Source organism: Zingiber officinale, chromosome 5A, assembly GCF_018446385.1.
Source record: "Zingiber officinale cultivar Zhangliang chromosome 5A, Zo_v1.1, whole genome shotgun sequence".
In the NCBI taxonomy this organism is placed as follows: domain Eukaryota; kingdom Viridiplantae; phylum Streptophyta; class Magnoliopsida; order Zingiberales; family Zingiberaceae; genus Zingiber; species Zingiber officinale.
This window is the reverse complement of record NC_055994.1, coordinates 84,073,886-84,090,513: the sequence shown is the minus strand read 5'-3', so window position 1 is coordinate 84,090,513 and position 16,628 is coordinate 84,073,886. Positions and strand designations below refer to the sequence as shown.

The window sequence follows — 16,628 nt, the reverse complement described above, 5'->3', positions numbered from 1 at the left end:
TACGCAATAAAGAAAAAATTGAGAGTTTTATTGTAAAAAGTGCATAAATACATATACCAGACCCTTCTAATTGTTACCGTCGGCTTCTTCCGCTTTCCAGAAACCAGCTCGTTTCTTCTTCCCGTCGCCCGACGCCAGAGAGGCGACCATCCCAATCGTGGCCGAGGGAGGCGATTCGACGCTGAATCTCGCGCGGGGATCCGCGGATCTGAGGCGGTCTTCCTTGGATCGGGCGCCGTCGAACGGATCCGCCGAGGCGTGCGGGTGCCGGCAGCAGCCATGGCGTTGTCCGGGATGCGAGGGCTCTCTGTGTTCATCAGCGACGTCCGGAATTGCCAGAACAAGGAGCAGGAGAGGCTCAGGGTCGACAAGGAGCTCGGCAAAATCCGTACCCGGTTTAAGAATGAGAAGGTCAAAACACTCCCGACCCGTTCTTTTGATCTTTTTTTTTTCTTTTTTGCTCTGTTGTCTTTCTTCTGCTAAACCCCCCTCCATTTTTGTCTGATTGTGCCTCAACGGGTAGGTTTTACCTCGTCGCTTCTGGTTTATGATTATTTCATATCTGAACAATGTTATAGTTCTTTTACTAGATCTATTTCATGCGAAGGGCAACTATAACTTTCAAATTTTGTCCATGCACGCCACACAATCTATTTGCCGTCGTTTGAACATCTAGGGTTAGTGTTCAGAAGTCAGTGACAGTATAGTAGTTCGGGAGGGGAACAACTTATGTTGTTAATGAGCGAAATTTACACTTTTAAATTATTCAAGAGTGACGTTTTGTTGGCTAGACTGATGTTCTGTTGTTTCAACTCTATTTCATTGTCTAAAGACAAAAAAATGACAACAGACGACAGAAAATATGTCAATGGTAATGTACATAGAGTTGCAGGATTACTTGTTAACTAAATAGTTTTCTACTGCAGAATTTTCCATGGTATTATTCATGATATCCATTTGTTGGTTTAATTCAGAATTTCTAAAATTAAGTTCTGGCTTTTGTGAATGTGAATTCAGCATTAAATTATTCTTGCTGGGAAAAAGCACAAAATATCACCTTCACATGGTGGGCATTGAACTTGAGCTTCCTTCACTAATTGTCTTTGATTTTTGTGACTCATTGGCATGAATTTGTCTTCTAAAACTTTCTGTGTATTTCAATGAAAAATAAATGCATTTATCATACATTAGAAATACCTTTTCTTATTTTTATTCTCTCTTTGCACATCCAAGATATTGGAGCATCTACTCTACGGTTTTGTGACTGTGAATTTACTGAATGTAAATTTACCAAACTCAATGTAGTAAGGAATGACAACAAATGTGCAGAATTATATATGTAACATTTAGCTGCTTTATATTGCATCGTAAAAGTAGCCATCAGATAGGACTGAGGGGAGGCAACACTAAAATAAATTCTGCTAGGTTGTTTTTCATTTGTATTCTAATGAGAAAGTAACTCCAGATAACCGATATTGGATATGATCTGTTCTGCAATTTCTTGTTATCACATAGTCATTCGATACTGCTCTGATGGAATTCTAGTAACTGCAGAGTATATAGTGCACTTAAATAATTAAGTCATGTCTGTCGTAGATTATTTTCTTTAGTGATGATACTGATCTTTTCTTAATTAACAGGGTTTGTCGCCTTATGAGAAAAAGAAATACGTCTGGAAAATGCTTTACATATACATGCTAGGTTATGATGTTGATTTTGGACATACTGAAACTGTGTCGTTGATTTCTGCTCCAAAATACCCAGAAAAACAGGTATTTTATGCTTGCAAATCAAATGGTTATGATTTATAAAGGTATGCCAACTATGGATGCGCTTCTCCAATCTGTTTTTTTAAGATTTCTATCTTTGTTTGCAGTTCAGAACAATGAAGTTTTTCTTTTCTTTATTATTTTTACATTACAAGTAGTGCTCATGAATGGATCTTTTGCTACTCATCTTAAAGGAAGCAAGTGAACGCTAGAGATGCAAGGTTTAGAGATTGGTTGTCCCACATCTTCTATCTGTGACAATTGTATACAATTTGTTATTATATGTTCTTACACAGTACAAAACCCATCAAACTGAAAATGCTGAATGTTCTGTAAATACTATATCACCTTCCTTTATTCAGGATAAAGATTTAACAAAGCTTTGCAACTTTGTTCTATTTTTTCACTAAGAAGAGAAGATTGGCGAGGATAATACTTCATAAAATTAAAGTGAAATATATAAGATAGAACACATGAAGGAATTTGGTCAATTTATATTTCTATTTTATATGTTTCACTTATATGGAAACTTTTGCTGCAGGTTGGGTACATAGTGACATCTTCCTTGCTTAATGAGAACCATGACTTCCTAAGAATTGTTATAAATACAGTACGGAATGATATAATTGGGCGAAATGAAACCTTCCAGTGTTTGGCACTGACCATGGTATTATACAAGATCCTTCTCAAGACTCGTATTAATTTTGCCTTTTCTTTTTCTTTATCTTTATTCTTAGAAGTTAGATTATTCTGCTGTTCGTTTAACATATCTGGCTTACATGTTTCATGAATAGTAATTTGATCTTTATTTCCTACATTTCTGTTTTCTCAACAATTTACCTATAATATTTAAAAGGCTATTGATATTACTTTTTGTTGTTTAAATATAGAGGCTTGACTTAACTGCACAGTTAACTTCAAGGAGAAATAGTCTGTGAATTTTTGTGATTGTCTACACGGCTTTCTTTTTTTTTATCCCTATTAGAAATTTTTATGAGATGGAATCCCTTGTGTTGAGATATTTACCCGTATAGGGGTCAGCAAACACAAATTTAAGAAAACATTCGAATACTTAAAAACACCAAGATAATGGAGTTCACTTGGTCGATTCCAAATTATCCAAAAGATTCGATTGACAAAAGTTGCAAACCTCTTAAATAATTATGTGTCAGGTGTAAGCTTAATTCTAGGCTCCCTAGTCATTCATAGGTATTTGGAATAGTCATATCTCATCAGCAAAGGTAATATTGGAACACTTGGAAATGAACTATCTACATGTTCTTCATTATTAACCTTATACTAGTTTCTCAATAAGAATCCAACTCCCTGATATTTTATTTCTGTATCAAACAATCAGTTGATACAGCCTTGGCGCAACGGTAAAATTGTTGCCATGTGACCAAAAGGTCATGGGTTCGAATCTTGGAAATAGCCTCTTGCAAAAAGCAGGGTAAGGCTGTGTACAATGGATTCTTCCCCGGGACCCTGCATAGCGGGAGCTTCGTGCACCGGGCTGCCCTTTTTTTTTTTTTTTATCAAACAATCAGTTGATGAGCAAGCAAGATATATTTTGCTGATATGGAAAGTGTTTAACCAGCGATGCACAGGCAGTTATGATAAACAATGAACTGTCTCCATTAACATTGTATAGATTGGTGATCTACTTACTGAACTGTAAACAGAACATACTCATGTTTTCTGTCCTCGTAAAATCACAGTAGCTATTCACCAAATTGGGTAGAAAATTTACTAATTATTATGGCATCAAGACAAGTCCATGTAATAGATCTATATCAACAGTTAGCTTGTCTAAATTCGATAATTGGTCATTTGTTTCTTTTTCATCCATATTTTAGGTGGGAAATATTGGTGGGAAGGAGTTTTCTGAATCACTGGCACCTGATGTCCAAAAGCTGTTGGTAATATTATGGAGTTTCTCAGTTCATATCTTTGTTATGGATGTGTGAGTGATGATTCTTCTATTTTCAACAGATTTCAAGTAGTTGCAGGCCTCTAGTTAGAAAAAAAGCTGCGCTGTGTCTTCTTCGTCTTTACAGGAAGAACCCTGATGTTGTCAATAGTGACGGTTGGTAAGTAGATGCTTTGCATTCATATTCTCATCTGATTTTATCTGCATAAAACTCAAGTCTTCTATTACTAGGTGTGATTGTCTGAATTAAGAATGATAAGTTTCTTTCTATTTTAGGTCTGATCGGATGTCACAGCTTTTGGATGAACGTGATCTGGGAGTATTAACAGCTGTTATGAGCCTTTTTGTGGCTTTAGTCTCGAATAATATTGATGCTTATTGGAATTGCCTTCCAAAGTGTGTTAAGGTATTGGAAAGGTTGGCAAAAAACCAAGATATTCCACAAGAGTACACCTATTACGGAATTCCATCACCATGGCTTCAGGTCTAATCTACTTCTACCTATTTATTATTTGTTAGTTTATAAATTCCAGTTATCTACATGTATGTGGATTGTTTGGTTTCTGAATTTATTCTTCTACTTGGTCTGGAGTGGGACTGGGACTATTCCTTTGGCTACTGCATTTATATGTCCATCTACTTCGACTTATTTTATACTTCTCACTTTATTGTTTCTCCCATGCATAGTTAAACTTTTTGCTACAACGAAGCAGTTCTCTTTTATCACATGTATTGAGTATTGAAAGTGTTCAAATAGTGATTGGCTTAATTTGATTTTTTTTTCAAATCAATGGACATGACAAAAAAGATACTAATTTGAAAATGAATACTACTAGCTTGTTGATCAAATTGTTTTCGTCCTGTTCCATCCTTATTGTTTTTCTTTAGGCTCCATTTTTGTAGGAGGATCTTGTTTTTTGTCATTTTATTTCAGGCAACAACCTGACAATCAGTTAGGAAGCAACATCTACATAGGAGGATTCTGCCAGAGCAGTTTCCATGAATATTCTCTTCCTTGATAATTGCAGTGATACATTTGATGTGATTGGAAACAAATCCAGCAACCGAAAATGGGTTTGTTTGAATGTGATAATGATCGATAGCTGCAGTAGATCATCTTATCTAGTGCCAATATTTGACAGGATATGAAAGACAAGGAAAAATAGTTGATCAAACTGGAGTCAAACCATGGCTTCACATGAAACAAATCTCGACTAAAGGATGCATTATAGGTCCCTTGGATTCAGAGAATATTCCATGTTTCCTAGCGTGAAAATTTAGAAACATGCCTTGAGATTTTTTTTTGTTTGTCACTGTTATGTTCTTTAAATTAAGGCTTATGTTGAAGATTTTTAATTGCCTCAAACTCTAAGGGATACACAATATTTGCCCATTAACTTGGTTCTCTAGAAATCAACACTGATTATGAAATAGGATCTTCTTTTTTTTTTGCGGTAGCATTATGAGCATTTGCTGTTTGAGGCCAATGTTTGTTGACTGGATAAGTGCTTGAATTTATCAAGGGATTGAATCTGAGATTTACTTGTTCAATTGGTTCAACAGGATGACCTAAAACCGTTTACAAAATAAAAATTCAAAAAAAAAAACTAAAAAACATTAGTTGCTCCTTTGCATAGGTTTACTAGCCTGATTTTATTTTTTTTAAACTTTTTTGGGAATTCCAAAAGAACCAGGGTAGTTGGACTTAGGTTATTGGTATAACCAATTGAACCAACTATTCTTATATTGTACTGGTAACACTACATGTGAATATTCCTGAAAAGAAATCGTAGATCCATATAATTTTACAGGAAGAGATTTCTATGTAGCATTCAATATTCACAATTTTAATCAAACACTTTCCAGTCTCCTTTTGATAGGAAAAGTTTTAACTTAAATGGTTCAATAACCTTTTAAAGTTGTGAAATTTATGGAGCTCCTTAGAAGTGTTGTTATCAGTCTAGATAAGCTATTCAAAGGCTCAAGGTCCAGCCAAGGTTTTGAAAATTGGACGCAGGTTGAACTTGTAAGGTTAGGAGCCTGATGCTTTGTCCAACTGGTTGAACCGTCCAGCTAAAAATGACATTATAAATTAATATAAACTTGTAAAATATTTTATGAGTTTAATAAAAACATTAATGATAAATGATCTAAAATACATTAAATTTATCAACTGATCAATTTATATATATAATTCAATGTGTACTGCATTAGTGCCCTAACAACACTTAATTTTGAAAAAGAATATTAAAGAAATTCAACAATGTAATTGGGCTTCAAACTCATGTCCAAGAAGTGCAAATGGAGAATCGATCGGCAGTCAAAGAACCAGGGCCTATCTGGTTTTATGGATTTACTTTCTAGCTGATTTTCTGTTTTTTTTAGGAGGTCTTATTCTATCTGACTTATGCATCAAGCGGGAGTGCATTGGCTTTTGGAGGTTCCAGTCTAACTAGTTGAACTGGCTGGTCCAATCCGATTTTTGAAAATACTGGTTCCACCAAGGTCCTGATAAGAAAAATGAGTTTTATTAGGAGATTAAAGGGCGATATATTTGTCATTAATGATGTTTTTGTTAGGTTTTTATTAAGCCAGGGAATAGGATTCCTAATCAAGGGACTATTATCTTTTTTGTATTTTTCTCTCAGTTATTGTACATTGTTTTGATTCGGTTTATCTCTACTCTAGACTCCACATCTTTTACACATCCCTTTCCATGCAAACAAATAATTGCAACATTGACCTGGACCTGTTTATTCGGGCAAAAAGGAGTTACCTTATTATCCATCAAAATTCGACTATTGATTAATTCTGCTAGTGCATATGAGCAGCTCTTCAAAATGGCTGTTGATGATCAAGTTTGTACACTAGTGTTGTGTGCCTAAACAAACTTAGCAGTTTTTTTGAACTTTTTGTGTGATTTGTTTTGCTGGTATTCATATTACATGTATGAGAAAATTTCCCAATAAGCTTACTATACAAACATTTAGAATACTTTCTATTGAATTGCTATTTTATCCTCTAACATACTTTGTCCAAGCCTACAGGCTTATGCTTATCACAATTTTACTCAAATATTGATTTTCTAGCATTATTACATAGGAAGTGGTCCTATTAAATTAAGAGTATGAAGTGTAAATTCATTGTGCTTGTTGTATGAAGAGAATATTTGCTGAATTTGTATTGTAGGATACAAAAAATTGTTTTTGTTTTGTAAGATACACATAACTCAGACATCTACTTTGTTCTTCAGTTGGTGCTTATATGTTGAATGGTTTGTGTTCATTATTTTGCAGCATGAACCTTGGAATCGACAAATGTCTAGTTGTAGATCTTTAACCAATTATTCATGTCCATCTATAAAATTTGACAATGTTACAGAAAAATTATCATTATTCTGATAGTCAATATTCACATAATGCAGGTTAAGACAATGAGGGCTCTTCAGTATTTTCCAACCATTGAAGATCCAAACATCAGAAGAGCTTTGTTTGAAGTATGACTGCTGTTGGTATGGAGCATGGTGCAACATGCTTATTTTCTTATGTTTGCTAATAAATCAACTTACTTTACTGTAGGTTCTACAACGCATTTTAATGGGTACCGATGTTGTTAAAAATGTCAACAAGAACAATGCAGCACATGCTGTTCTGTTTGAAGCCTTAGCTCTTGTGAGTTGTTTCCCCTAAAACTGTATGCATTGTTTTTTGTATTTGAGGGTTGATGTGCCCTAAGATCTGTGTATGTCTTAGAAAATGCTAATGCAACACGCCATTTATTTGGTGAATGACCATGATCTGGATACTGTATACATTTCCTGGAAAATAAAATCTGATAGTTCTTGCTTCAGTGGACAACCTTGCATTAGTCATTCTGAGGATATTGATGTTGGCTTTAAGTTGTGAAAAACTCTTTTACTCCCATTGTACAGATTTCAAATCAATTGATAAATCGTTGTTGTGAAATAATACATTTACAACACTGACAAATTATTAAGAAGAGTAAATTTCTCTTATTTTATCTAAATGTGTTAATAAGACTATTAGTTTCTCGCTTCTCTTCTTTTTATTTCCTATTTTATACATTTTTTAGGTTTTGATTTGTTAGAAACCAATGTTCTGTTTACCAAAGTATCTATAAACAAGCATTTTCTAACTTCAAAATGTATATTGCAGTTTCCCAGTTGTTATATCGCTCTCATCTATATTGCAGGTTATGCATCTTGATGCTGAGAAGGAGATGATGTCTCAGTGTGTGGCTTTGCTTGGGAAGTTTATTGCTGTACGTGAACCGAACATTAGGTATCTGGGCTTGGTAAGTAATTTCTCCAATCGTATTTCTAAAGATCTGTTGTGCTGGTGGTTGTCATATCTATATACAGTAAATTGTGGTGATTGACTTGAGGTGGGAGGATGATGAGGCCACACTTGTTTAAAAAATGCACCTTAATTTCCCAAAGTGTTAGTCTTTCATGGTATGTTGATGGAGACTCTTATTTATTTGCACAGGAGAACATGACGAGGATGCTATTGGTGTCAGATGTGCAGGATATTATCAAACGACATCAAGCACAAATAATTACTTCTTTGAAAGATCCTGATATCAGGTACTTTTGTGGTGATGGGAGTTTGGTTCAATTTTCTCCTGCTTTGCTTTTTTCAAAACATCAGCCAGTACATACCTTTCAGAATTTCTGTCACTGTGAAAGAGGGAATTTCCTTTTAACTTTGCTCTATGATTTTATATTCTTTAATAATTTGCTAGGAGACATTTTGATCACCCAAAAACATCTTTCAGCTCTGAAGGATGAGAATTGCTGTGGCATAACCATTACATATGGGACATGATATGAAAGTCTCTTTGATGTGGATTTAGGGTGATGCCGGTCTATATTGTCATCGTATGATTCGCAGAGTAGGGCACACAGGTTTAGTTGCCAAATGACCTAGTCTAGGCACCCCACATGCTTTGAGTTAAAGAGAGGGCTAGTTAGTGGTAGGCAGGGAACAGCCCCTTTAGTCCTACATGGCTAAATTGGAGGATCTTGCGTATATGTAGTGGACAGCCTCACCCATGTGTGTAGTTATTTTGGGTGGTGGACTATGCCCCTACATCACTTTTGGCTACACTTGGTAATATGAACTTGCTAATTCAGCTTTAGCTATGGAACATTATTTTGGTGGCTGGAAATGTAAGCCTTTGTTAAGAATGACTTTGGCCTTGTACGCTGAGTGATCATGTCCTTCAGTTTCTAGCTGTTGGTTGAATGCCATGGTTGGTTATGAGTGAGACATGTTCAGTTTTGGGTTCTAAATCTTTCCTTTGTGTACAATTCTTGTCTGTAGTATGAATTCCACCATAGGATTTATTTCTTTTTGAAGTATTGTGTTGCATATTTTTTTCTTTGTATCCTCTGTTTTTTGAGTCTGCATAATTGCCTTTCCTATGCTTGATTATGCCTGTTGATGATCACTGTAAATTCCTCAAATGTTTGCAAATGTTCCAGCATTAGGAGACGTGCTCTTGATCTACTCTATGGTATGTGTGACATTACAAACGCCAAGGATATAGTTGATGAGTTATTGCAGGTACTAGTGAATTTTTGTTGTGTTTTCCTCTTTTTGTAGCTTTAGTGTTTGAATATCATGCAATAGAAGATCAATCTGAGATCCTCACAAATTGCTATTATCTCTCTTCAGTATCTTAATACAGCGGAGTTTGCCATGCGCGAAGAATTGGCACTCAAGGCTGCTATTTTAGCAGAGAAGTTTGCTCCAGATCTATCTTGGTATGTATGAAATTTTACATAAAAGAACTTGTTTCATGGTTATATCATTTAAATTGGCACCTCTCGAAAGTGTTTTTTGTCCAAGCATCAGTGAGAGAGTTTGGATGCTTGAATAGACCAATCAAGAATCTCTTTATTATATCATAGGATTTATTTTATGAATATATTCCATAACTCCACCATGAGTTTTTAGTTATTATATCGTTATGGATGTTGTCTCAGTTGTAAAATTTGGCCTAATTGATGTTATTCTTCTGCAATCCTGTAATCAAACTTAGTTTAAGTAGTAGCAATGTTCTGGCAGTTAGTTTATTCTCAACTTCTTCCACTGAGAAATGACAAAATGGTTCCTATGTAGCACTTGGTATGATCTGATCTTGATAATTTTCCTCTAATTTTGCAAATATTGATTTCTCTTCTTGGTTATACTTTTTGCTTCAGCTAAATTGTTGAGGTAATAAAAACTACCTGAAGCAAGCGAATCCAAGTTACCATTAAGGAGATGGTAAAATTCAGATTTCTGTGCCTTATTAATTTTGCAAAAGCACTTGAGACAAAATATTATCAATGCATCCAATCAGTTTCTCACCCTCCTTCCTTTCCAAATCAGAAATTAGTCTTATACCCTTTCCGCATAAGACTAATTTCCGTACCTTTTCTGTACCTTCTTTCTTTTATTTCCTGCTTCTTCCCCTCATTTCTTCTCTGCAAAAACCATATTCAGGTCCATGCCGTCTCCATTTCCATAGTCCCTCTGGGTTGTCTCAACTTAGTATAAATTCATCAAAATCTCTTTTACACCCTTCAAATTCTTGACAATCTTGATGTCTATAATCTATTCTTGTTTTTTGTAGGTATGTTGACGTCATTCTCCAGTTGATCGATAAAGCTGGGGATTTTGTCAGTGATGACATATGGTACCGTGTGGTTCAGTTTGTCACTAACAATGAGGATTTACAGGTTCACACCATTTATAGCCAGTAATGTAGGTTTGTGTTCTTAGTAGATCTCTCATTCTGGTCATATAACTGCTCTAATTATATTTTTACAGCCATATGCAGCAGCAAAAGCAAGAGAGTACCTCGAGAAGCCTGCTTTGCATGAGACAATGATCAAGGTGTTTCTCTTATCCTGATCTTTGGTTTCTGTTCAAATTGAGAAGAGAATTCTGTTAACAAAACATGTTTGCTAAAACTCTTTGCACTTCACTTCATTTTGTTAGCTTTTATCTCTTTGTAAAACTCGATGCAGTAGAATGTCTTCATGCCACCATACTAATTCCTCAAAGTTTGCAATATGTCTAAACTATAAAGTTTTGTTTGAATTTCACCTGCCTGTTGAAATTTCTGAAGTTCCCTTTAGAATGGGACATTAAAGTTTAGTAATAGACCTACTTGATTGAGCATTTTAGCAATTTGTTTCATCTGAAACTCTAGGGGAGCAAAAATCTGCTAACAAGTTGCTCATACTTCATACACTTTTTCTGTTCTCATAAGTTTACAATTGAGGCTTTAAAAGTTAAATCTAAGGGCTACTGACAACTTTAAAAGAGCTTTTATCAATTATTGGGGAGCCTTTTCTCACATTTGAGATTACTTGAGTATATTGTTGAAGTATTCAGCACACTCCATAGTCATGATCACTAACTGAAAATTTGGCAGTCATATCTAATCAAATTCTTACCATGATCTCAACTGCAGCTTTAATTTAGTGACGCTCTTGTGTTGCCACCTGATTGATATACAATATATGCTTAATATTATTGATGCATTAGGTGAGTGCTTATCTTCTTGGAGAATACAGCCACCTTTTGGCTCGAAGACCTGGCTGCAGCCCTAGGGAAATCTTCACCATTATTAGTGAGAAACTTCCTACAATAACGTAAGCTTACAGCAGTTCGATTTTGGTTATGGACTGTTGATGTCATTTTTGTAATGCATCAAAGAATTCTTCTCTTCAGAACAAGTACTCTTGCAATTCTTCTGTCAACATTTGCCAAAATCTTGATGCACAACCATCCTTCAGATCCTGAATTACAAGAACAAATCTGGTCTATATTCAGAAAGTGAGTATTATACTTTTCTTACCTATCCTGCTTGGTTATGTATAAAAATTTATTATGTCTATAATTTGGTATGTTCGTTTCATAATCATAATAGGAGATGTTTTTGTGCATTTTGACAGATATGAAAGTTATATTGATGTCGAAATCCAGCAAAGAGCCGTTGAGTATTTTGCACTTTGTAGGAAAGGGGAAGCTTTAGTGGATGTCTTGGCTGAAATGCCCAAATTTCCAGAACGCCAGGTAGATCTCTGGGTTTGATTTATTTGTTAATGAATGAAGCAGGAGTTAAAGAATTTTCCTTTTTTACTAGAGCTAGTGAAAGGCAAAAAGTCTGCCATTTTCTACTAACTCATGTTTTTAATTGTCAACACTAGTCTGCTTTGCTTAAAAAGGCTGAGGATGCTGAAGTCGACACAGCAGAGCAAAGCGCAATCAAAATAAGGAATCAACAACAAACATCAAATGCTTTGGTTGTAACTGACCAACGCCCTGCAAATGGATCCGTTCCAGTCAGTCAGCTTGCCCTTGTTAGGATGCCAAGTGAAAATATGGTTAGGGTTAAGCCTTTCTACTAACTTGTAGTTAATGATTGTTCATGGTAATAGTGCTTCAACAACTTTAAATGCAATATCTAGGAAGCTAATAGTTCTCATGATCAAGCTACCTCTGAAGTTCAAGTTAACTCTCAAGATCGAGAATTGTCCCATGAGAATGGGTCCATCAATGCAGTCATCCCTCAAGATGTTCAATCTGCAGACCTCCTTGGAGATCTTTTGGGTCCCCTTGCAATAGAGGGTCCACCTGCCCCTCCTGTTCCAGCTGAGCATAAGGACCACAGTCTGTTGTCAGCACTGGAAGGAACCCCTGAAGCAGCTGGTCCCCTGGCACTGGCTATAGTTGATGAGCCAAACTCAGTTCAGGTACCCAATTATGCTGGTTCGTCAAGCTGATATATGATTATCCTTTTCTTTGCTAGCCTTTTTCTTGAGGACCTATATTTTTCACATGATTGAATTACTTGGAACATTAATCCAGCATATTGCTTGAACTATCTTCTTTCAGCTTCGTTTTAACCTTCCCTATTTTCCAACAGCCAATTGGGAACGTTGCAGAAAGGTTCAATGCACTATGCCTTAAAGACAGTGGCGTACTTTATGAGGACCCTCACATACAGGTTTCCTGCATATACTTCAAACTTATGTCTAGAATATAGTGATGACAGCAAATGATTATTTTGTGTGCTTCTTGGGTGTGCTTTGCTCATTGATTTGTTAAAAGTCCTTGTTTGAAGAAAGGCCTTCCAGAAAGTTAAAAAGAAGCTTAACTTGTACATGTCATCGGTCTGAACTTCCTCAAATTATAAGCTCGATAGTTGATTCTGGCCTTTAATTTCATGTATGATTCTTTGTAACTGAACCTTCCATAGTTGTTTGGCTTGCTAATGATTCATAATTCATAATTCCAAATAAGTTCACAGTGGTGTTTATGTGGTTGAGTGTTATTTTACAAATACTTATTCTCTTGACCTACTTTCTTTCAGATTGGAATAAAAGCAGAATGGAGATCTCATCATGGACGTCTTGTTCTTTTTTTGGGAAACAAAAATATTTCACCTCTTGTCTCAGTGCGAGCTGTGATACTGCCTCCAACCCATTTAAAGATGGAACTTTCATTAGTACCAGAAACTATTCCTCCACGGGCACAGGTCTGACTTAGTGGTCTACTGCAATTTACTATTTTATTTAATAGAACTTTTTAAATTTGCCATTTTTCCTTGATGTACTAGGTTCAATGCCCACTAGAAGTTGTGAACCTGCGAGCAAGCAGAGATCTTGCTGTTCTAGATTTCTCCTATAAATTTGGAATTGCCATGGTCCCATTCATCACTTTGCCTTTATACTTTTGTTTTTGTGTTTATTGTAGAAGCTCAATCTTCACTAATTTGTTATGTTTTCCAGGTTAATGTCAAACTACGGCTTCCATCTGTTCTTAATAAATTTTTGCAGCCTATTTCAATCTCAGCTGAAGAGTTTTTCTCCCAGTGGAAATCATTATCAGGACCACCTCTGAAACTTCAAGAAGTGGTGAGTGTCTGGATGAACCTATATTTCTTTTTGCTATTTTCTTCTATAAGTTTGGCTGGAAGAGCATAACTAAGGGTCAAGTTTACCTTAATGACTCGTTCAAAACTTTTCTCTTTTGCTTGTTTGGTCTTTTACCGTTGACATAGTGCATGAATGCAATGTTTAAAGATAATTAAATGTGTATCAGTAGATTGAAGACGAATGTTAGTAACTCATAAATTCTAAAACATGGCTCCCAAGAGTTAATTGCTAAATCTAGGCTATAGTTTTGGATGATTTAACAGATCCAAGCCAAATTTCATCAATGAAAAATGTAGTCCATATGTTTCTAAATTCTTACCAAACCTAACTAACTGTCAATTTGAACATTATTTGTCCAAATGCATCTGTCTGGTGCCACACGACAACTAAGGGTTATCATACCACATTGAATCAAAATTTGATTTTTGTAATCTTTACATTATATATTAGGTTTATTAAATTCAGATAAAAATCATGAAATCATGCTTAATTTAACAAGAAATGATATCATGTGGCATTGCCAATTGACTATAAGTACTGGATATCTGTTACTAAGCAAATGAGTGTGTGTACGGATTTGTTGAAAATAAAATCAGTTTGAAATGAAGGCTTCATAATCCACCTGAGAAACAATTATCTCATTTCTAACATTTTTGAGGATGTTTGCAGCTCAGAGATGTAAAACCTTTACCTCTTTCTGAAATGGCAAACTTGTTCACTGGCCTTCGCATGGCAGTTATTCCTGGAATTGTAAGTCGTATCTTCTTTTGTTTTATCTTCCATGTGATTCTTTAGAGAAAATAACAGTTACCTTACCTCTTCTCCAGGATACAAATCCAAATAATCTAATTGTTTGCGCTACCTTCCATTCAGAGAGCTCCAAGGCAATGCTTTGTTTGGTTAGTATATATCCTTTTTCTTCAGGCATTTTTCTTAAAATTTGCTATGATTTCTTCCAAGTAATTGAGTCTGAATACAAGCCATGTTTCCTCTATATTTATGCAATTGTCATCTCCTGTGATGGGCTGTCTTTACATTCACATTGTTGTGTAGCTATATTAGTCTTGTTTACTATCAATTACCTTTTATAACTGATGAGCCATTGTGCAACTGCAAGTATTCCTGACATTTACCTGTTTCCTGCAGCGATTTGGTTCTATTTTCCTCATGTTTATTTTCATGTTCCGCTAGTGTCCGCATGTTACTAATTGGAATGCTTTAGTTCCAGTTAGACAACAGAAAAGTTGAATCTAATAGTGGAAGGCGGTGCAATGGTTAGAGGGAGCTCAAAGAAAACATTAGTTAATAGAATAGAAAAATATTTAATTGCTTTGAATATTACTAATGATATAATGTTGGCTTATAGCTCCATGGAGGGATAAGATTCATATAGCCAACTTCAAATATATGGAACAAACACAATTTGATGACGAAGATGATGATCTATAATCGTGTACCAATATCAAGGTCTTCCTGATGGTTCTCTTTTCCTCACCTTGTTAATGTGAAATAATATATATAATACTAAATTTTAAAATAAAAGGAAAAAAAAAAAGTAACTTCACTAGTGAGCTAGTGTGAATGCCATTTGAAATTTTTACTTTTTTGTGGCCGTTCTATTTCCATTCAATGATTATTTTACACGTTTTCACTTTTTGAGGAACTTCACACTGAATTTAATAGGAAAACTCTATGAAGTCAGTCTCTATGCATTTTCATTTATATGTTGGAAGTGTTAGATTGGTTCATTGACATTCTCTGCTTAGTGCCCCACTGTTTGATGTTGACTCTGATCTAGTAACATTTTGTCCAACATTTTTCAGATTAGAGTTGAAACGGATCCAACTGACAGAACCCAGCTTCGCATAACTTTAGCATCAGGAGATCCAACTTTGACATTCGAGTATCTCTTCTGAATTACTGATTTTGGCTACAATCGATTCCATCTTCTAAAAATAATAATTTTCTTACTAGGTTAAAGGAATGCATCAAGGAACATCTGATCAGGATACCGGTGCAAGCTCCAACACCAGTCACACCACCATTACAACCGCAATCACCAGTTACTCCAGCATACAATGATCCTGGCGCTATGCTTGCTGGCCTACTTTAAAACCTTTAGCTGCAATACTTGGATGTACTTGCTTTTTCAAATTTAGAGAAAGATGTGGCGCCAGCAATTCTTGTGGCCGACATCACAAATGGATGAGTATTAGTACGAGGGCGTACAGAAGAAATGTTGAATCAATCAAGCATGATCAGGATAGCATTTGATATCAAATTCTTTGGGTATATTGTGTATGAGTTATATTTTTTCCTTTTTTTTTTTTTTCTCCCATTGTTGTCCTATTTTCTTCATTGAATCTAGTGGATGCAACAAGGCCTTGTGAAACTGTTTCGACTTAATTTTGCTTCATGTATCAGTAACAAAATAGGGAAAATTATTTTTGCAACTAGTAATGGAAACATGCATGATACATGGACGAATGAGGGTTTGTAGGCCCGTATTGTCCTATTTCCGATATAGTGTTGATCTGTCTTCGTTTTTGTTCTTTTCAAGGGTTTGATAACAGGCATTTCAAGGCTTGCCATGATTTGGAATTTTACCCCATACAATCACATTACCTTATTAAAATCATCCAAATTGTTTAAAAATTTGAAGTTACTATTTAATCATCAATCACTAAAGTAGCTATCTATGTTGGAAATGATTAAATGCGGGAAAATTTATCATTACGTTGAAAAGCAATAATACTTTTTTTATCTCAAGGATATTCCGACCGGTATTTTGATTAAGTAGGTAGAGTCAAATGATGAAAATTTCTTATAATTCGCATTACCTTGTATTTTTTTTCGTCATCTTGTTCATCAGTATAATATTTGATTCGTCTGTGCATTTTAGTTCGTCTTCAAGTACCTATTTAATATTTCGTCATCTTTAATAATTTTGTAATCAAGAGATTTCAGTTGG

The 16,628-nt window shown here is 35.2% G+C and overlaps 1 protein-coding gene across 1 annotated transcript; it reads left to right on the top strand.

Annotated features, from left to right (window-relative positions):
* Positions 1-53: 53 nt before the first annotated feature.
* LOC121980789 (AP-2 complex subunit alpha-1-like) lies at positions 54-16,183 on the top strand. The gene is made up of 27 exons (XM_042533001.1): positions 54-411; positions 1,641-1,772; positions 2,311-2,436; positions 3,626-3,688; positions 3,762-3,859; positions 3,976-4,183; positions 7,124-7,195; positions 7,278-7,370; positions 7,912-8,013; positions 8,208-8,305; positions 9,206-9,287; positions 9,399-9,487; positions 10,342-10,447; positions 10,539-10,604; positions 11,262-11,368; positions 11,448-11,552; positions 11,672-11,792; positions 11,927-12,103; positions 12,188-12,472; positions 12,646-12,726; positions 13,093-13,257; positions 13,339-13,425; positions 13,511-13,636; positions 14,327-14,407; positions 14,485-14,556; positions 15,481-15,560; positions 15,632-16,183. The coding sequence occupies exons 1-27, from the start codon at positions 280-282 to the stop codon at positions 15,768-15,770; spliced, it is 3,093 nt and encodes a 1,030-aa protein (XP_042388935.1). The 5' UTR covers positions 54-279; the 3' UTR covers positions 15,771-16,183.
* The last annotated feature ends 445 nt before the right edge of the window (positions 16,184-16,628 follow it).

Coding starts and splice junctions, on each gene's coding strand:
- LOC121980789 (XM_042533001.1), top strand. CDS start 280: ATGGCGTTGTCCGGGATGCGAGGGCTCTCTGTGTTCATCAGCGACGTC. Junction 3,860..3,975: donor GTTGTCAATAGTGACGGTTG/GTAAGTAGATGC, acceptor TTTCTATTTTAG/GTCTGATCGGATGTCACAGC. Junction 10,448..10,538: donor CTAACAATGAGGATTTACAG/GTTCACACCATT, acceptor ATATTTTTACAG/CCATATGCAGCAGCAAAAGC.